The sequence below is a fragment of the Dipodomys merriami genome, unplaced genomic scaffold (assembly GCF_024711535.1).
Source record: "Dipodomys merriami isolate MVZ:Mamm:240054 unplaced genomic scaffold, mDipMer1.0.p SCAF_16, whole genome shotgun sequence".
NCBI classification, from domain to species: domain Eukaryota; kingdom Metazoa; phylum Chordata; class Mammalia; order Rodentia; family Heteromyidae; genus Dipodomys; species Dipodomys merriami.
The window spans coordinates 35,985,150-36,007,014 of NW_027202937.1; the positions used below are offsets into that span (position 1 = coordinate 35,985,150).

At 38.9% G+C, this 21,865-nt stretch overlaps 1 protein-coding gene across 8 annotated transcripts in view; it reads right to left on the minus strand.

The window, feature by feature from the left end:
* Nucleotides 1-21,865, minus strand: part of Dusp22 (dual specificity phosphatase 22) — a 70,647-nt gene that overhangs the window by 18,353 nt on the left and 30,429 nt on the right. For all 8 annotated transcript variants that reach the window (XR_011372260.1, XM_070024730.1, XM_070024733.1 and 5 more), the window contains one exon: nt 2,679-2,728. Coding sequence is in view for 7 of the 8 variants with exons in the window: in XM_070024730.1 (XP_069880831.1) it covers nt 2,679-2,728 (50 nt within the window). In the remaining variant the exon portion in view is untranslated. The remainder of the gene's footprint in view (nt 1-2,678; nt 2,729-21,865) is intronic.

Sequence of the window (21,865 nt, forward strand, 5' to 3'; positions counted from 1 at the left end):
ACTGCCATCCAGACGCAAGAAAAGGGCTAAAAGGCAAACCAAAAAACTTTCATTGACTGCTACATATTTGAGATGGAAGACACCTAATTAAACTTTATGCGGGAGTTCTTTCCTCTGGGAGGAACTGTGTTTGGGCTGATTTTGACAGAAGATCTGAACTGACCCATGAGATGCTGAAACTCAGAAAAGAGGCTGCCATGTCCTGTCTTCGTCCTTCCATACGAGCACCTTGTTCAGGTGCCCATGCTGGCTTCTTGAGCTGAAATAACAAACTAAAGTTCGTATTCCATGGCTCTCAAGACATAATGTATATTTTGATAGAAATACACTATTTTTCAAAGTGCCTAGAATTAATGGGAGCAGTTCATATAACGTACCTCTAAAATTCTCAAGGCACATGAGAGAATTGAAATGTAATGGGTTAAAATGACTTCAACGTATACAGATTTGTTTTTTAATTTGAGATTTCTGACAGGTCTTCTACTGCTTACTTATCTATAATGCAGGACCACTCAATGCTTAAGTCAGATCATTGTTATGGACAATGGAGATGGCACTTGGCTCCTAACAAAATTGGGCAGCTCAGTGGCTGTCTGCCCAGATAGCAAACACTCAGGATGATTTACAGTTTTATTCCTGTATAGAATCAAATTGTAAATGATGCCAACAAGTTCAGTAACATGGAAGAATCTTGGAAGTAAGAGCAAAGCAACTACTCCAAAAATAGCTATCAAAACATGGGCAAAAGATTGCTGTGGTCTTCAGAGAAAGGCAGTGGCTCACTTCCTTCCGTACAGACCGTGCCCTTCCAACCACTTCTGTTTCTTGACACGACTAGTAACCAGGGAAGTTCTCCAGTGCTTCTTCTCTTCCTTCAAGAATAGGCTACTACTTTGTTTTCCTAGTAAGAATTCTACTCCACCCTCCTCAATCTTAAAGGTTCATGTTTCTGTGATATTCAAAAGACAGTGTAGTGAACAACCCTTCAATACAAGATATCAGCCCCAGTTGCCCACTTGTCTAGTCTAATTCTATACCATCTCTCCCCTCTCTGGCCATATCAATCCATATCAATCCATCTGACTCTATCCCATTTTATCAAACAAGCAGACCTCTTAAAATTACTTCAAATCCTGTGATTTCTTTTCTCCAGCAGTAAAAACTAAATTTTGACTTATATTCCAGCATCAAAGAGGCAGGTCACTTGGGCTAGGAAACACAAGTATGCAGCCTGTACTAATGACCTGCAGGATTAGTAAACACCATATCTGAGAGCCATGACGGATAAATTCTGACAAGGCTGCGATTCCCAAATTTCCAAACACACCAGGATACAAAACTCCTAACAAACTGCAAGAATATGTGACTGTAGGAGGGCTGGTGTGTCTTAACCTCTCTTTCCCTACCCCAAGTGTGTAGCACATACCAGTCTGAGAATCTGAAGCTGTGATGAGTGAAGTGTATACATAGTAGCTAATCTACTCTTAGGCTGTCAGCCTGTAAGCAAATCCAGGCTTTAGCAAAACTTTTCTTTAACACAGTCTCTCTGGGATACTCCTGGACGGTAAGGGCAAACATGGTTGTAACTGCCATCGGCCTCCATGGTCCTGGCCTATCCATCTCCATTCACATGATTACTGTGGTGGTTTGGGCAGTTCACAACTGTGCATCTCTGTTTACAGATATACAAAGGATAAGAAGACACCAAATATTTATTTAGATGTAAAGAAACAGAAAACTAGACGTTCTTCAGCCAGAAAGATCCAGCCACTCAACTCAAATAGCTTTAAGAGTATGCTATCCTCCATGGTGACTGTGAGCTGCACATGGCTACTGAGCACTGGAAATGTCTCTGGTCCAAATTGATATGACCTAGAAGCGTAACTATATACAGTATATTCCAAAGATTTAGCCTGAAAAAAACAAATGTAAGGTATCTTATGAATTTTCTGATAGATTACATACTGTAATATTCATTTCAGATATGCTAAGTAAAGTAAGTTATTAGAATTAATGTTGTCTATTTCATTTTGTTTTCTAACATGTGGTTCCTAGAAAATTAACATTACTTGTATGACTTGTATTTATAGCTCAAATTCTATTTCTATCAGATATTTCTGCTTAGGATAAAATCCAACTAACTTTTTTTTCTGGGGGGGGGGGGAGCATCGGTCCTGGGATTTGAACTCTGGGCCTGGGCACTGTCAGCTCTTCAGCTTAAGGGTAGTGCTCTACCACTTGAGACACAGCGCTACTTCTAGTTTTCTGAGTGGTTTATTGGAGATAAGAGTTTCACAGACTCTTGCCTGGGCTGGCTTTGAACAGTGGTCCTCAGATCTCAGCCTCCTGAGTAGCTAGGATTATAAGTGTGAGCCACAGGCGCCCGGCTCCAATTAGCTTCTTTAATGGTTTGTTTCTAGAAAAAAGATGAGCATACTAAAGGCTTGATTCCTGAAATAGTAGACAGTGTTCTACAAGTGGGACTAGAAAATAACAAGGTGCCTCTAGCCATTAGTTTGTCCAACTCCAACTTCACAGGATCATGTTTTCTTCCCTGGACCAGTGACTGGGCCCTAACACCAACGCCATAAGGGGTTCACATAATCCTTCACTCAGTTAACTTTAGACTCCTGTATTCAATTTTAATACCTCCAATAATACAGAGAAAAAAAACTTACAGATTTTGAGATGGTGAGTCTGCTGCTGGAATACACAGGTATTTGACTCCCTGTGGAACAGTAAAAAGACATATAAATAAAAATAGAAAGATGATACACAATCAAGCAATGTATTTAAAGGAACTATTTACTCAGGTCAAAAACTAAAAAGTAAAAAGAAGAAGTTTTTAAGTCATCTTTTGTTGCCAAGGAACTGGGGAAAATTCTTTTTAATTAAGGTTCCTGGTTCTTTTCCATGGTATATAAATATTCTTGTCTAGTTTGCAATTAGCTTGTAGTTTTAAGCAAAATCCAAAGAATGAACCGGAAACATGAAAGAGATGAGCATTTTTCAATGTCAACAGATTTTAAAACTACTATTTCACCTACCTGTTCATATTCTACGTCTATATATTTCATTTAGAATCTTGAATATTCAAAAAGGAAGCACTGCTAGTCAAACCTTAAAAAATGACTGAAAACTGATGTCATATCATATCTTTCTATGTCAATTTTAGCATCACCAGAGTTACAATTCCATTAACAGGAGTTTTACAACTAGGAAACCACTTGTATTTTGTTGCTTTCTGGAATAAAGTCTGCACACGAAATAAGCCTATTTCTTTAAAAAGGATAGTCTGATTTTTTATAAGGAAAATTTCTATAAAAATCTAAAAAAGAGGTTATGTAAATTAATGCCACAAAATCTAGAACTAAATTGAAGTCTTACTGAAACTTGGTTTGTTTCTTTATGAGATGGATTGACATTATAGTTCAAAGGTCTTTATGTCAAGGAAAAATACAAAACCTTTACAAGAGAATGTCGCATTAAAAAGAATTAGATGAACCACTTTTAAATTTTTATCTGAGTATTTTTATGATAGGCTTTCATTGTGATGATTCTATAGGTATATACAGTGAACTTTGAACATGTTTATATTTCTATCCCCTCCCCTTTTCAGTGTTTGGTGGGTTTCACCAATTACATAGAATAGTGATATAGACATATCTAAATCACTTGGAGAAGAGTTTTTTTTAATTGATATACAGAGGGGTTACATAAGTATAGTGATTAATTTCTTTTTTTTTAAACTTTTTTATTGTGAAAATACTGTACAAAGAGGTTACAGTTACAAGAGCAAGGTGATGAGTACATTTCTTATCCAGCACTGTTGCCTCCTCCTTTGTTTTTCCCCTACCAACCTGTCCCACCTCCTACCCCCCCAACCTTCTCCCAACCCCGCCTATATTGTAAAGTTCGTTTTTCAACATAGCGCCTTGTACATCTCATTGTTGCAATGGGTCAATCTGTATCCTTACTTAAACACTTTTTTCCCCCTTCCCCTCCCCAAATTATACCAAAATCAAATACATTGAAAATGGGTTATACCATCGGGGAGGGACATAAAAAGCGACAAAAAAAATCACATGGCACCTTATAAATACATTAGAAACAATAGCAAGGAAGAAAAGATACACTTGTGTCCCTATCTTGGGGTTCATTTAGCTTAACATCATCTTATCTGGGCTTTTCTGCTTGTCCCAGACATATACTAGTTATTGCAAATAAGGAAAATGATGGGACTTATGTTTCTTTGGGTCTGGCTTACACTTGGAGAATAGTTATATAAACACTTATCTTACAGAGTTACATTCAATCTTTTTTAACTTTTCATTAAACTCTTTCTGATAACTCCCACAACTGAGAATTTCTGTGTTGCATTTGCTACTATAGTCCTGGGAAAAACATCTAAATCCACACTTGGATTGCCTCTTGCAATGGGAGAGGAATGTCACTTTCCAGCCACCCTTGCTGCTTGGGACAGACTCAGGCCTGGGTTTCATTACTTTGACACACATTCAGGAGATAGATTAGGAACTAGTAAGAAGGAGAAAAGGTATGTAGGTGGACACTGCATGATTTGCTGGTACAGGTGGCAAGAGAGCTAGCTAAAGAGCTGATGGAGCCAATGTATGATGAGTCCTGGAGACTATTTTGGAACTTCAACCTGTTTCTCCAGCTTTTCTGAGCAAACTATAATCTTTTCATTATATTTTAAATCCCTTTCCTATAGAAACTAGCTCAGCTTGGAATCTATTCTGTATAAGTAAAGATTCCAGTGATACAATTCCCTTTCCATCTCCCACAATTATGAGAAATCAGGAAGATCGAAGTATTTCTTTCTGCAAAGTTTCCACATACTTTTTAGTTTCAAAATAATCATTACTTGGGGAAAAAAAACCCAAGTAATTAAAAATAATGTAATCAATTCAGCCAAGGTTCCTTGGGGTGTATTATAAGGGTAAATTTTACCTCTGTATATCCAAATGGGAATATTTTTCCTGAGATCAAAGGGTTGAATTCAAGGATCTGCTGGTAGAAGAAAGGGAAGCCATAGATTTTCCCTGACTTGACTTTCATTTTTATTCCTGTCAACTTCATTGTTTCTAGATTCTGGGGACATGCTCTGCAAGAAATGTTGAACAGTTGTTTAGAACTCTAAAGCCCTTTCAAATACAGAAGGATATTATGTTGTAATCTTTTTTTCACAGCTGATGACTGAACTCAGGCCAGAGGACTAAACTCAGCACAGTCAGGAAAGTGCTCTCCCACTGAGCTAAATTCCTAGTCATTATGCTGTAATTTAGAGGACAAGACAACTGAAAAGGAAATCCTTCTCTGAAAAGGGAAGTCATTTCAGTCCCTCCCTCCATTAAGGCCAAAGAAGTTCCTTGGTGTAGATAAGGACATTGATCACTTCCTACAGCAGCCAATGACAGGACTCACTGACTTTTCTTTTACTTTTGTGTTGGCAGTTGGATTGGACACAGAAGCTTGTGAAATTCCTTCCTCATACTTCCTCCAACCTGCTTTTCAACCACACTTCCAGAGGGATAGAAGGAGTCTCTAGTCCATATCCTCTACCACTACATTCAGCAGCTCAACAAGTTCAATTAGGTGAGGACCTTGATGAAGTGGGCCCTTTAAGGGAGTATGGAAACATTTCATTTGCTTCTTACAAATGTTGAGGGATGGCTACTTTATTGAAATGCAATCTTAAATCAAAAAGAAAGAAGAAACTGAAAAAATGAAGAGAATAGATAGAGTTAGGTTCTTCATCTATTAAGAACATTCACCATAAGTATCAGTATGTGAGTGAGGAGCACTGTGCTTCCTCAGGAAGCCCTGCATGAGGCTGTATTCCTCCTGGAAGTGTCTGATGCACAAAAGGAAAAGAGTTGAGGAGGAGAATTTGTCAATCACAGGAAGAAGGTGAAGGATATTCCTTCACCATCCTCATCCTGCAACTTTTGGCTATGCGGAGCCTGCCCTTCCCTTTCATAGCTGGGGTGGGCAAATGGTAACTACAGCTTCCTTTATGTGCACATTCTAAAGAGGAACAAAGTGGATCCCAATCACAAGTTTGGAGACTCTCTGATGTGCAGGCAGGACAGAAAAATATAAAACATAAGGCTATGTTATCTCAAAGATAGAACAACAATATATTTTCTTAGAGTGGCCATGTCCAAAGTAGGTGTTTACTAAATGTCTGCTAAGCTCTACAAACAATGAGGAAATCAGTTTCCTCACAGGTTACTCCACGTGAACAGTGCAGGGGAAGAAAATATTGTTGGACATCAATCCCTTATTTCAGTGATTCTGGTGACTATACAAGCAGGAGAGCATCATTTTATGACATACCATGCACAGGGCATGCTGTCTACACATACTCTACTGTATCAGCCACTCCTGATGCCCCCAAACAGATTGGGAAAGACTCTATCATGATCAAAATAAGAATTATGCAAATTCAGTCAGGGAAGGAGTCAAAACTGTCAAAAAAGTTCAGCTGCCTGCTAATCAAGACATTTATTTATCGTGGCTTAGTCATTAACAACGCATAGATCTCTTCAGGCCACAGACAACAGAACTCAAGCTCCCTAAAAATGGCTTCAGATATCTGTACATGTGCATAGTTCATAACAGCTAGTTTCTAATTCAGAAAGCAGCATGAAGACACTTGAGAGCTGGGTCAACTTATAAGTATCCTAGAAGCAATGACTGCAGTAGCACAAAGTCTTAGAGATTACAAAAAGTTTTCCAAAATTTAAAATAATCTGAAAAATTTGTAATAAAAACACAAATACTTCTAGTAGTATAACATTTGATAGACAATATTTACTTCTTCATATTACCTCTAATATTTTACAAAAACATAAAAATTGGTTGTTTCCTAAGAAGATACTAAGTAAAACATTTAATATTTTTCATGATGTTTCAAAAAAGTGTATTATAGAAAGCCAATTAATAATAAACTCTGGATTTCTTAATTGCCAAGTTATGGCTTTATAATCTACAGAATCTATTTTGTATTACATTGAAATTCCTTTTTTTAGAAAGCTTACTTAGGGCTGGGAAGGTAGCTCAGTGGTAGAGTGATTGCCTAGCATACATGAGGCCCTGGGTTCAATTCCTCAGCACCACATAAGCAGAAAAAGCCAGGAGTGGCACTGTGGCTCAAGTGGTAGAGCACTAACCTTGAGCTGAAGAGCCGAGGGACAGCGCCCAGGCCCAGAGTTCAGGCCCCACGACGGGCCAAAAAAGAAAAAGCTTACTTAGTAGGAGGGCTTCATCTATTAAGATTAGATTTCTATGGGGGACAAAGAAAGAATGTCTTAGCTAATTTCTTTGCAATATCTGTCATTTTGAATAGCCTTACATCCATAGAAGTGTAGCATTTCTATGAGGTGGGCACCAGAGGGAAGAAAAAGGGAAAGAATTTTTGAAAATGTTTCTTTCTACATTAAGGCAACTGAATATACATTAAATATTCATAATATCAAGCATCACATCAGTTAATATGAAGTAATATGGCAAAGATTAGAAAAAAATAGAAAAAAAGAAAGAAGTGAAAGAATTAAGAGGGATCTGTGAACAACAAACTTTCTAGTAGTGACATCCTCATGTTTAGGTTTTGAAAGACACAATAGTCACTACTGGAGAAGAAAGTTCTGAAAGTATTCCAGAGGCTGTAGTGGAACAAAAGTCAGAGCTGTCTCAAGTCCGTATTTTCAACAGTTCTATTGATTCAGTTTTCTGTTTCAACAATTTTTGTAACCACTAAAAGTCAGGTTTTTGCCTGAAACTAAACGATACATAGGCACAAACTTGAAAAGCAGGGCTAAGACTGTGATTGCAAGACTAAGAAAAAGATCAAACTCTCGCTTGTTTCAAGTACAATTTCTAAAACTTACTGTTTTTTTTTTCTTACTGAAACATTGCAAGGAACAGTCTTCTGAAGAACCCAGGTGACATTCTACTTTCCAAAAGAAAGACCGAGTCCTGCAGAAGGTTTTCTTCTCCTTTCCAGAAGATTAAAAGAAAGAACTTATGGAATAGAATTGGGTCCCGCTGTTGGCAACAACATGAATGGACCAGGAGGACAACAGGTTGAGAGACAGAAAGACAAGTACTGCAGGAGCCAAAAAAGTTGTTCCCATATAAGTAGAGAGTAGAATAATGGACAGCAGAGCTTGAGAAGGGTATGGAGTCATGAAGATAATAGTAATAGTAACAGGGTGTAGTTGGATAGGAGAAAGAACTTCTAATTTTAGAGCATAATAGGATGATTATGGCTGGCAACAATTAAGTGTATTTTTCAAAATAGCTAGTAGAGAGGATTTGGACAGCTCTTAATTTGAAGAAATAACAAATATTTGAGGTGATAAATAAATAATCTTGGTCATCCAAACACCTATCATCATATACTGTATAGATGCAAGTGAAATATCACATTCTACCTCATAAAAATGTTATTATGCATGTATTAAACAAGCGAATATAATTTCATTCTATTCAAAACACAAGTAAGAAAGTAAGTTTCAAAAAAGTCTAGAAATCATTGCAATGGAAAAGTTACATTAGCTGCTAATGAAAATGTCATGATTAGTTCATTTGACCTTAGAAACAGCATGGGTCAGGCCAAGGGGGGCTCATCCTACAGAAATGGCATCTTCTCTTTGATAAAGCTGCCCATTTAGGAAATGACAGAGTGGTCTGCTGAGATGGCCTCTCTCCAGTTCCCTACACATGTCTTTATTCCCACTAATCATCAAATACCCATCAAACATCTTGGAACAGAACTGATGGCCCAATCAAGAGCTAATTTTACTACAGTCCCTTCCAAAAATGACCTTTTCTTTTTCTTAAAAAAAAAAACAAACAAATATAAAATTTAAAGCAAAATTTAAATCTGCATTGGCCTCAGCTGATTAGAATCCAGACCATAGCTCCTTCACAGTAATAAAAAAATAGTAAAAGCTTCTGTTGAAGATAAAAATATAGCACTTAAAAATACGGTAAAATAGTTCTAACACAAATTTATCATATTATTCTTTTGGTTTTCTTTGAGATGGGGTTCTCACTATGTTGCTCATGCTTCACTGAAACTTGGCTTAAAAGATCTTCCTGCTTCCCAAGAAGTAGGGACTATATAGGTATGTACCATCATACCCAACTACTATCTTGACCTTTTTCAGGCATATGATTCTGTAGCTTTAATAACAGCCACATGGTGTACTATCATCATGACTATGCATTTCTGGAACTTTCTGACTGTCTGAAACTGGGACTCAAAACCCATTAAGCACAAATGTACCATTTTTTTGTATGCCCACAGCTTCTGACAACAAACTTTCTTCTTTCTATCTCAGTGAATCTGACTACTTCACTTTTCAATAAACCTAAAAGTAAATAAACTTGGAAAATTAATCTATGCTCTTGAAGGTGAGTGATCCAAGAGATTTAGATTGCTGCCTTTGGATATATGCTCCTCCACACTGTGTGAGAGCTGTCACATTCCAGAGAAGGTATCTGGAGCTTGTTATTTCACTTTTGTGTGTGGAAGCCAAAACCCTGAGCCTGGACTGTATTTTTTAATCAGTATTTCTTGTTAATTTAAGAATTTACATATAGTCCACAACATTTGTAGAAATCATGCCATATTAATGGATAAATGTAGAAATCAAAATTCTATCTCTGGGAAGATTACATGAAGAAAAACTTACATATGCTTATGGACTAAGAACCAGAGGTCAGAAAATTATAAATAGGGATGACATTCTTGGCCACTTTTTAAAATTGTTGGTATCAGTAAAAATCTCAAAGAAATCATTGTAGAAAATCACCACTGAAAATAAGTATGGTTTCTGTCCTATGGCTACCTAATGCTACTATTCAAAACTGAATAAACATTTTTTTAAAGTACCCATTTACCACTGATTCTTTCTGTGCACTAAATTTAGGCAACACTTCTACAAATAACAACTTCCAAGAACTCTGTGGTCCTTGGCAGGGTGGGGATGGGGTGGAAAGATCAGAGTGGACAGACAAGATTTAGCCTTGGGTTTTGATTTTATGAGACAAGATGCAAATGAGAAACCTACACCTGCATGCTTCTTTCAGGTTAGTCAAAAAACAACATACATTTGACTCGTTGGATCAACAGATGAGGGCTCAAGTGCTTATTTTTGTTCAAAGTATTTCAACAAAAGACACATCGGATTTCCTTCAGCCAGCATGGGGTGGGGTATGGGAAGGCAGTGGGGGAGATCATGACAGCTCCATCTCACCACTGAAAGCCTCAACCACATTTTCGGTTCAGTGTGTGGCCTGGCTGATTTACACACTTGTGACTCATGAAAATAGGGCTGTTTAGAAGCTGCTTCAAACCAAGGCATTCTACAGTCTCATTTCAAATAGCTTAATGCTAAGTGACCACATTTAAAAATGCCCATTAATGACAGCACTAATTAGAAGTCTGTGGTCAACTCTTTAAGAGTATTGGGTAAACATCATTAAGGAAAACATTATCTCTGTAAAAGATAAATCTTTATCCTAATATATGTGGCTAAGAATATTCTATATTGCCTCTGTATCTGAAAAAATAAAGGTCCTCCTTACAAATCTACCATTGTCCACAACCCTTCCTAACCTCTAGCTCCATGTTCTCTCTAATTTCAGCTCCCCAGTTCTAGGGACACTGGGCTACTTCCAGTCTCTCCACATGTCCTGGACTTTCTTGCTACCACTGCTACTCAGTTCTTATGATTTCTTCTCCCTGGATACCCTTCTTCTGAGAGTTCTCCACAATGGCTTCTCAGCTGAAGCTCCCAATCCCCAGAGGAAACCCCCAGCTCTGTACTACCTCTCTCCTGATCACCTCAGCCTATGGCCCCAGCTCTTTCTTATAAATGTCCAATGATGCTCCAGTACACAGGTATTGTAGCCTAACACAATGGGCTAGGGTTGCTTGTGAATGGCAGTCTTGCCATTAGACTCTATCCTGTTAATCATCTATCAGCTGAATCCCAAATGATTCCAGGTAAAGGCAGGAGTGCTTTTAGGATTTTAAACCTATGGCTTTCCCTCCAAAGTGTCCTGAAAGTTTTTAGCTCCTAGGCTGGCTGAGGAACCAGCAGTTGGCTTCAGAATCATTGTCCCATTGACAGGTCTATATGAGGTTTGAGAAGGTGTAGGTCTCTACTACTAATATGGTCAGTCACACTATGAGTGGAAAAGTGTTAACAGGTGAATGGAAGGCAAAGGAGGAAGACATTCTTAGGACTGCATTCAACTGGGGATATGTGACTGAAGCTTCAGACCAAGGTAGAGCTCACAGAGATTCCTCCTATGTACCTGGCAGTGAAAGTAGGGTAGGAAAGCAGACCTATGTTTACTGGGGCAAAGTCCAGTCTATTCATTACTGTCTGTGGTTCCCTCATTACAGCAGAGAAGATCACTTGTAGCTGAACTAAAGCTCCAAATCTTATTCTCTAAGACTTAAAAGACCAAAGTTTGCTTAACTCCTGTTTAAGCAGTCTTCTTTTGTCATACTGATGAAGCTTATTTGGCACCTCACTCTTCCATTTCAATGGTTTCTGGTGAAACATATCACCTTTTTAGAACTGCAACATGAGTACTTGTACTCACTTTCCTTCCTGTCAGAGAAGGAGAAGGATTTCTCTTAAATAGAGAGCTTTTTTTTTTTAATGAGGAAATGAGATGCAATGTGTGAACAACTATAAGTATAGTGCTGGTACATAGTAGGTGCTCAATAATTGGCTGATGGTAGGTTGTGGCCAGGGGCCCAGTTCTACTTATATGCTCAGTTTCTTGCAAGAACAGCATCACACAGACCAGATTGTGAGCATCATAGTATACCTGTCCAAACAAATCTCACCTTCTCATCAGGATGTGACTTCCCCTTAAAACCAGCTACCCATTCCAGGAGACATTTAGCACAGGTCAGACCTTATTAATGCCCCATGCAGATATTCAAATCAATGAGTTTTCAGCATCCTCTGCCTGTTGTAGAATGATAAATCAGTGACAACCTAGACTACTGGCTACATACACTGCCAATTGTCCTCACTCAAGCTTGGATGTCATCAATGAGAAAACTTTGTAAACTACATTCACTATTTTTTTTTTTTTGCCAGTTTTGGATCTTGAACTCAGGACCTGAGCCTCTCTGTGCTCAAGGCTAGCACTCTATCATTTAAGCCACAGCACCACTTCTGGCTTTTTCTGTTTATGTGGTATGGAGGAATCGAACCCAGGGCTTCATGCATGCTAGACAAGTACTCTAAGCCACTAAGCCACATTCCCAGCCCTATATTCAGTCTTAACCTAACACCATGCTACTCTTGGGCTCAGACCATAGAAATGTTGACTTTGTAAAAGAGGAAAATGCTGGCCAAGATCTTGGCACTGCCCTCAAATGTTGGCTAGTCTCTCAAAAACAGGATTCAAATGTGGTGAAGTGAGAACCTGAGCTACACAGAAGGGTCATTAGAGTTCAGGACAAAGCCCAGGGGCTGGGAGGCAGGAGAGTGGTGAGGCACAGGACAAGGGCACTCTGCCACTGACTTCTCCACAGGAAAAGCAGCAACGTTCCTCAATGTGGGTATTCTTTTTCTATGGCACTACCTCTTCACACACAGGTATGATGAGAAGGGTTTGTTCCTCCTGTTTAAGGACCAGGGTGCCACTTTACTATCCTTCCCCATACTTGCCTTTGCCAGCAATTTGATGCTATTTTTATTCTGACAGCTGCATCCTCTTGCATGAGGCACAGGAGGAAGCCTCAGGCCACCTTGGTCAGAGCTATGTGGGAAAGTACCACAGTCAAATGCCATCAAGGAGGCTAGAAGACCCATCCTAGGGTCAGCAGGACTTCAAGATGACCAGTCAAAGCCACCCTATAGGGATGCCACTGACCATGCAAGAGTAGTTTTCTTCAGGAAAGGCAAGGAACCTCAGTTTTTTAAAAACAACAACAAAAAAAAAACAAAAATACAGTGAAATACCACCAGGCACAGGTGGCTCATGCCTGTAATCCTAGCTACTCATGAGGCTGAAATCTGAGCAATTCAGTTTGAAGCCAACCTAGACAGACAAACTTTACAGATTGTTATCTTGAATTAACCAGCAAAAAGCCAGAAGTAGAGGCCTGGCAAAGTGGTAGAGTAACTGCCTTGTACAAAAAAGCTAAGTAAAAGCTAAGAATGAGAGGCCCTATATTCAAATCCCAGTACCAGCACACACTAACCCACAAAAAGTGATTTTTAAAAAAATACAAAATATGATTCTTGGAAATGCTATTCCTATTCCTGTTTAGTTGGCTATGAGACTTATTTCCATAATGCAGGTTAAAGTGATCTTCTGGTAAAGAAGATCTGAAACTGCCTTCCATTGCTGGCTGTGCAGCTGGTCTCCTGAACAAGGCATCCATGAAGTAGGCAAATTCAGTGCTCCACTACTGCTGAGCTTTGCTCTTTCCCTAGCTAGCAACCAGGATTTCCCTGTGAATGACACTGCTTAAGAAGTTCTAAAAGTGGGAGTTATCAAGACAAGTTCTTGGTATAGCACTGTTCACTTGGGATGCCTAATTCCAGGATTGCACAGTGACCCAGAAGCTTGTCTCTGCAGCTGTTCTCAGATGACAAAGAAATCACCCTGTGGACACACTGCCAAAGGATACAAGGGCTTTGTGGATCATCTCTTTAGATGGGAAAAAATATGGGCCAAGAGGAAGAGGGTTTAAGTTAGATTTGAGGAATACTTATTTTCTTCCCCTAGGTAAACACTGGGATACGCTTATGGTTTGGCTCACTGGAACTTTCTCATATTTCATTTGGGTCTCATCAGAGAAGAGGAAAGGAGATAGCTGACATATCCCAGCTTTGTGATCAGGTGAAACTTCCCATCTGCTCTAGCTGTGGTAATGATTGAAAGATGTCATTTCTCATTCAAACCCAACAGTGGATGCCCTAACACAAGTCTCCACACCAGAGTTCTGGATCAGGAAGGGAAACATATTTTAAAAGCAGTCTGGACACAGCTTGTTCACTTGGCCTTCTCTGAGGTGATGAAATTAGCTAGGCACTATTGCTTCACTCTCAGAATTTTAAATGAGACCAGAACACTTCCCTTGCAGGTGTGCAGACATAAGTCCACCTGCATTGCTTACCCAGCAGTGAATTATTCAAGGCACCTGAAAGCAGAAGATTTGCTTAAACTGATCTTCAGTAAACGAAGCCACATTTAAATACTTGTTTTTCTTTTTAAAATTAAATTTATTTTTTATTATCTTTAGTTAGTTGTACAGAGGGGTTTCAATTCAATGTCAGTTTATAAGTATTGGATAAAAACCACAAGGGTGCTTTTAGAGACCTCTAACCCTGTGTTGACTCCAAACCAACTAACCATCTTTAACAACATTAACTCAAAGATCTGGCAAACTAGTGTCTCACTGAGTCAAGTGAAGTAGACATTATTACTGTGATGCTTAGGGTTCCTGGAAGATTCCCTCTGCATACACTTTTCACTGTTTCCACCAAATTAAGCCACTACTCTCCTTTAAATTCCTTAACAAAAATTACATCTCTGATTAAATCATGCCATATTTGACTTTTGTATTACTCTCTTCCTTTTAGCTATGCACATGAGGGTATCCTTGAGTTATGAGGGCATCCTTGAGATATTAGGACTTAAGAAAACCCAGGAACTGTATTCTCCACTTGGGGCAAAACAACAAAAACTCACCAACACAGAAGGGTACCCAGTGACAACCCTGCAGGGAATCTTAGATGACTATATTCAGAAGAGGGGAAATAAATAAGAATGCAGAGCAGGTTAACATGACCACAAAGATACAACTATTTCAATATCAGGATTCATGAGATCCTGAATGAACCCATTTTGAACATTGTAACATACTATCACACAAATGGCAAGAGGAATCATAGTTCTATCATTGTTTCCTGGTCATGATGTCTTAGCATTTTCTTGGGTTTTATTCAAACCCAATGGCATGGCTGCATATATACACTAATGATGCTCAAATTATTATGTCCAGCCTAGACCTCCCTTCTGATCCTTAACAGATCTGTTCATTCAGGAATATGAAAGGAACATCTCACCCAAACTGAGCTCCACCTACCAGGAAACTCTTGTCCATTATTGGCTCAACTATCCATCTAGTCAGTCCATCAATCTGTCAAGACCATCTTCAACTATCCTGACACCTTCCTCATATACAACTAGATCTAAGCACTACACAATTCCTTTTCATTCCACCTGAAAAATGACTTTTTACATTTTGTAGCTATTTTATGAGATGACTGCAAGTTTATGGTTGTTATAGCTTCTTTATTATTTTTTCCATTTATGTAGTGTCTCTCTTTTTCCCAATTTTTTCTTTTAATTCTACTGTGTCTATGTCTAATAATTTTAAATGAGGCCGGATCACTTCCCACAATAGGGCCATAGTGGTACACTTGGGAGGCAGAGGTAAAGGATTGCATTCTCAAGACTGGTCTGGGCAAAGTCAATGAGACTATCTAGAAAAAAATGCAAACAAGGGTTGGAGGAAATGGCTCAAGTAGAACACTTGCTGAATATATGAAAGACATGTAAAAAACAACAAAATCAGTAACAACAGAGAAAACAATGGTTACCATGTCTTTCTTCTGGTTTACAATGGCTGTAGAATCTTTTCCTGTCCTTTAATTTTCAATATTGCTCTGTTACTTTGTGGACAATTTTCAGATTCAATCTGATTCAAATGTTTACTTCTAGGAAAGAGAAATCTCACTCACCAGCATCTAAATTCAAACCTTCACAATTCTAACCAAGAGTATGTCAAAAGAGGTTTTGAAGGGCATCTGGGTTATCTTTCTCTCTCACTCCATTCCATTTGTGCCAACACTATAGGAAAAACCATCTGAATATGTCAGTTGACTGCATAAATCTTGGGTAGTCCTTGCTTCCTAGAGGTAAAGCTTAGAATCCTCAGCCTGACAAACAAGTCTTTCCCTATTCTTTTCTGGGGCTGCTTTTTCAGCCTGACCACCCTGAAAACCTGTTCTCCTGAGCCATCCACAAGTGCCTGGATACTTATGTCAACTCGCTATGCCTTAGTACATTCATGTGTTTTTTCCCATACCTTTGCATATCCCATGTTGAACACATTGTTCTTTACCCCAATTCTAACTGTCTCAATTCATTACCACTCACTACCTAGAAAACTTCTATTATAATTTAAAACCACATCAAATTGCCACTGCTTTGGTACTTCGTGCCATATGAACTATTGTATCAGGTACACATCTGCAACTCTATGTTGTTATGACTGTTTTTCCTTAACACAAGGGTCATTTTTTTTCTGCTCTTTGTATTTCATCCTCCATATCCTTGCTTTAATGACAGTGTTCCATAAATGTTTGTGTTAAGTTCCATTTAACCAAAAGGAGAATAGAAGGCAGTGCCACTTTTACTTCAGTATAGACCTCCTTGGGGCATCTCTTATGGATTCAAGGCTCATTCCAGCCCTCTGCTTCCTCAAGGACTGCTCCTACTGGAAACATTTTTCCCTCTCTCTCCTCACTGAGTGTATATGAGTCTGCCTCAACATCCTGCTTCTTAAATTCTTTGCCAACTCCCATGGATAGTCAGACAGGGTACAAACTGACAATTCTACCATTTGGACCACATGCTTAAGCACCTTCATATAATCACAGTGGCTGTGTTAATGCACAGTGTACTTCAGTCTGGATACAGAGAGTTTATTTTCAACATTAGTATGTGCTACTTTGATTCAATTTATTGGACATAAAAATGAGGTTTTAAAAAATTATATTAAGTGAAGTAAGCCAGGCCCAAAGAAACATAGGTCCCATGGTTTCCCTTATTTGCAATAACTAGTATATGTCTGAGACAAGCAGAAAAGTTCAGATAAGATAATGTTAGACGAACTGAACCCCAAGATAAGGACACAAGTGGTTTTTTCTTTCTTGCTATTGTTTCTAACGTATTTATAAGGTAATTTTTTTTTGTCGCTTTGTATGTCCCTCCCCCATGGTATAACCCCTGTTTTCACTGTATTTGATGTTGGTATAATTTGGGGAGGGGAAGGGAAAAAAATTGTTTAAATAGGGATACAGTGGACCCACTGCAACAATGAGATGTACAAGATGCTATGTCGAAAAATGAACTTTACAGCTTTGGTGGGGTCATGGGGAATATAGTCGTGGAGATGGGAGGGCAGGGATGGTAGGGGAAAAACAAAGGAGGAGGCAACAATGTTTGATAAGAAATGTACTCATTACCTTGCTCATGTAATTGTAACCCCTCTGATTTCCACAATAAAAAAACCTTATTAAAATTTTTTTCAAAATTTTGGTTATCTTTTTGTGCTGGGACCAGGGTTTGAACTGAGGGCTGTACTCTTTTACAATAGTTTTCTTATTGGTGCTCTCCTATTTCTAAAAACCCTTTAAAGTCAAGCAGAGATTTGTTTCCAAAGCTATCCTTCTCCAAAGACCCTATCTCAGAGATCCTGGTAGATCTCTCCTGGTAGAGCCTGGTAGATCTCTTGCTATTTCTTACTGAGGACTAAGAGCAATACACAGTAACCAAGTCTACTCTATGAATGAAGTACCTCACACATATGTACTGAGTATCTGATCACATAGGAGTCAGGAGAACACTGACAAGGAGTCTTAAACAGGAAATACTCAGGAAATAGAGAAAAATCTAGGTAAAATGTTCTTCAGAAAACACTGGTTTTATTACAGGATGGAATAGGAGAAACCCTAGGTCTCCTTGGCTCAGGCCGAAATTTTCTGAATAGAGACCCGGAAACACAACAAATCAAAGAAAGGTTGGACAAATGGGATTGCATAAAGTTGCAGAGCTTCTGCAGGGCAAATGACATAGCTAGCAAGATCAATAGAAAGCCCACGAATTGGGAGAAGATCTTTACTAGCCATACAACGGACAAGGGTCTCATATCTAAAATATACTTGGAACTCAAAAAATTAAACCCCCCAACAACAAATCCTCAAAGAAACAACTGCCCAATAAATAAGTGGGCAAAAGACTTAAAGAGAAACTTCTCTGAAGAAGAAAGAAGGATGGCCAATAGACACATGAAGAAATGTTCAACATCCCTAGCCATAAAAGAAATGCAAATCAAAACAACATTGAGATATCACCTCACTCCAGTTAGAACGGCAAAAATCAAGAACTCTAACAACAACCGATGCTGGAGGGGATGTGGACAGAAAGGAACCTTACTTCATTGTTGGTGGGAATGTAAACTTGTTCAACCACTTTGGAAAGCAGTATGGAGGTTCCTCAAAAGACTTCACATAGATCTCCCCTATGATCCAGCAATCCCACTTTTGGGCATTTACCCAAATGTTTACAAACAAGACCACACTAAACCTACCAGCACAACTATGTTTATTGCAGCATTATTTACCATAGCTAAGATATGGAACCAACCCAGATGCCCCTCAGTAGATGAATGGATCAAGAAAATGTGGTATATATACACAATGGAATTCTATGCCTCCATCAGAAAGAATGACATTGCCCCATTTGTTAGGAAATGGAAAAACTTGGAAAAAATTATATTAAGTGAAGTAAGCCAGGCCCAAAGAAACATAGGTCCCATGGTTTCCCTTATTTGTAATATCTAGTATATGCATGAGTCAAGCGGAAAAGGTCAGATAATGTGATGTCAGGAAAATGAACCCTTAGATGTGTATTTTAATGTTTTTTTTTCTTTCATGCATGTGTTTCTAACGCATTTATAAGATTATCTCTTTGTTGCTTTGTATGTCCCTCCCCCACAGTATAACCCCTGCTTTCACTATATTTGATGTCAGTATAACTTGTGGAGGAGATGGGGAAAAACCAGTTGTTTAAGGATACAGGTGGACCTGTTGCAACAATGAGAAGTACAAGTTGTCATGTCCAAAACGAGCTTTACAACGTCGGTGCGGGGGGGGGGGGGGGAATGGGGGGGAAGGAGAAGGATTGGGATTGGGGGGGAGGGGGAGGCTGGGAAGGGATGTGAAGGGTAAACAAAGGAGAAGGCTGCAATGTTTGGTAAGAAATGTACGCATTATCCTGCCCATGTAATTGTAACTCCTCTGTACAGTATGTTCACAAATAAAATAAAATTAAATTAAAAAAAAATGAAAACATTGGTTTTTCAGAACCGCTTCTTACTAAACTCTATCCAGGCCAGTAGAAAGTAAACATAGATGTCTTTATTAAAAGATTTCAAAAACATTATTTCTTAGAATCAATTTACTACTAGAACATTTCAAGCCCATCTGGTCCATTCATACCAGAATTATTCTATTTCTCCACTAACAAGAGTGCTGGTGGTATAAAACAAGGCAGGTAGACGCGAGTTAGTCTCTGTGTATTTGACTTGCCCCCTCATAAGAAAACTTGATTTGAGAATGATTACTAGACAGTTTTCAATACCCTACCATCATCATTTCTATTTGAGTCATAACTATTTAAGTCGGGGGATGTCTTCAAACAAATTTGCCTTGATACATGAAGGACATCGCAAGTCCTGGCTGGGGAGAGTAGGTACTGTTGGTTCTTAGGCTATATCAAAGATTTTCCTGGAGAAGTGAAAAAACACTGAGGTTTTCTGGAAACAGTTATCACTCTGAAAAACATTTCAAGTCAAACAGTGACTTGTTTCCAAAGGCCCTGGACTTTATAAGCAACTTATTAGCATAGTGTTGTTTCAGTGCTGTAAGAACTGAAATCATCCACATTGGAGAAGTCAATGGCCCTTGCAAGTAGGATAACTTTCTTGCTACTTCAAGCTGCTCACTAGGGGAATTGGTGAATCTTAGGAGGACACAGTCATTTTCCTGTGAAATTATTATGTAAAAGTAGAATATCTCATTTTGAAAATACCATTAGAGGTGTGTCTTGGGCACAGATATTATCAATGTAATACATAAATCCAAGGAATAAAAAAAATGGAAACCGTACTTCCCAACATCTCCTTTATCTTAGTCTGCTCTTCCAGACAGTAAGTGGAATGGCATAGTCTTCTGGCATAGTCCTTTCAAACCCCATCTTTGCTTATGCTTATATATGCTCATATACATAACAGAAGTCTTCATAGATTTTAAATTTAACATAAACAAGATTAGATTGTTGGTGGTATTCTACAACATTTCTTTTTCTTATTGAAGTCTCCCCCTTGAACATATACATATACAAATTTCCTCATCTTTTTGAACTGCTGTCAAGTAATTCTTAATATGGATGAGCTAAAACTACCTTCAGCTGAATAGGAAGTCTAGCTCCACAGTTTTACCATTAGCAAAAGAAGTGCCATCAACTTCTCTGTATTCAAATATCTATATGCCTCTTTATGCATGGTGGGAGGGGGAGGTATTTCCTTTGTTTAAGGAGAAAGGGCCTATTCTTCCATAAGTTGGGCATGAAACTGAGGACTGATATGGTCACCAGAGAGAGAATCAGATCAGGAGGTAAGGCCTAAATAATTGTCAGAGAAGGACCATGAGTAATGAGCTGACCTGTTCTGTGCCCTGCATGCCCTCTCAGCTTCTTTTGAGTTGAACATAAGCTCCATGAAGTCTGAGACAATGTTTCTACCACCCATACCCCTACCTTAGGTATGGCTTTGGGTATATCAAAGCCATGATTGTTTGCTGTCTATGTTTTAGATATACTATATTCTTTCATATGATCAAGGTGCAAATGCCAACCAAAGGGAAACAATACTTTAGAGATGAATCAGAGAGTCATGGAAACTTCACAGGGGACTCTAAGTAATAGTAACTCATTTGGAACTACAGGCCTCATTAGCTCTATAAAGCTGGGCATCACATATGCCAGTATTTCAGGACAAGCAAGGAACTGCAACAATAGTCCATGAAAGGGAGGCTGTATATTAACCAGAGCTTCTAGCTTTATACATTACTAACAAGTAATAAACTATTTCTGAAATAGTTCTCCTTTCCCATGTCCAATGTACATAAGTAACCAAAGACACTTTGGTTACTTTGGGAACTTTGGTACTTTGGAACTTTGGTTCTCACTTTGGACTGGACCAGAGAGCTCTCTGATCATCTGCAAGTATTCCTCCCCCTACCCCCACTTTGTATACCAGACCCAAACTAAATGCTGTAAGGACCAAAAAAATCCAAATGTGGCACCTGCTTAACTTGGGCTTGCTGACCAACCTCAGGGATCTAAAATGGTCTAGAAGACTTGTACCAGCCGGGCGCTGGTGGCTCATGACTGTAATCCTAGCTACCCAGGAGGCTGAGAGGATTGCAGTTCAAAGCCAGCCTGAGCAGGAAAGTCCATGCGACTCTTATCTCCAATAAACCATTAGGAAACAGGAAGTGGCACTGTAGCTCAAGTGGTAGAGTGCTGGCCTTGAGCTGAAGAGCACAGGGACAGCGCCCAAGCCCCACGACTGACCAAAAAAAAAAAAAAAAAAGATTTGTACCATCAAATGGTTATAATGGCCAGTATAGTAAAGAAGCCATCATAGGCATGCATAATTCATGCCCCAACCAAGGAGCATGCATGCATACATGCAGAAACAGAAAAATGGAAGGAGCATGAAAATGATGGGCACCAAAGTGTTCCTGTTTTATAGAGAGAAGAGCTGAGGCTGTGCTGAGAGGAATAGGAGGACATACCTAGAAAAAAACAATTCATGGTTCTCCCACAGTGAGGGTACTTTTTAAGAAAAGCTCACATGACAGTAGAGTAGTGATTATTACTGAAGTCAGGGGAGAGGGTGGGTAAAGGGAGGCTGGATTTGAGCAGTGTACACTGT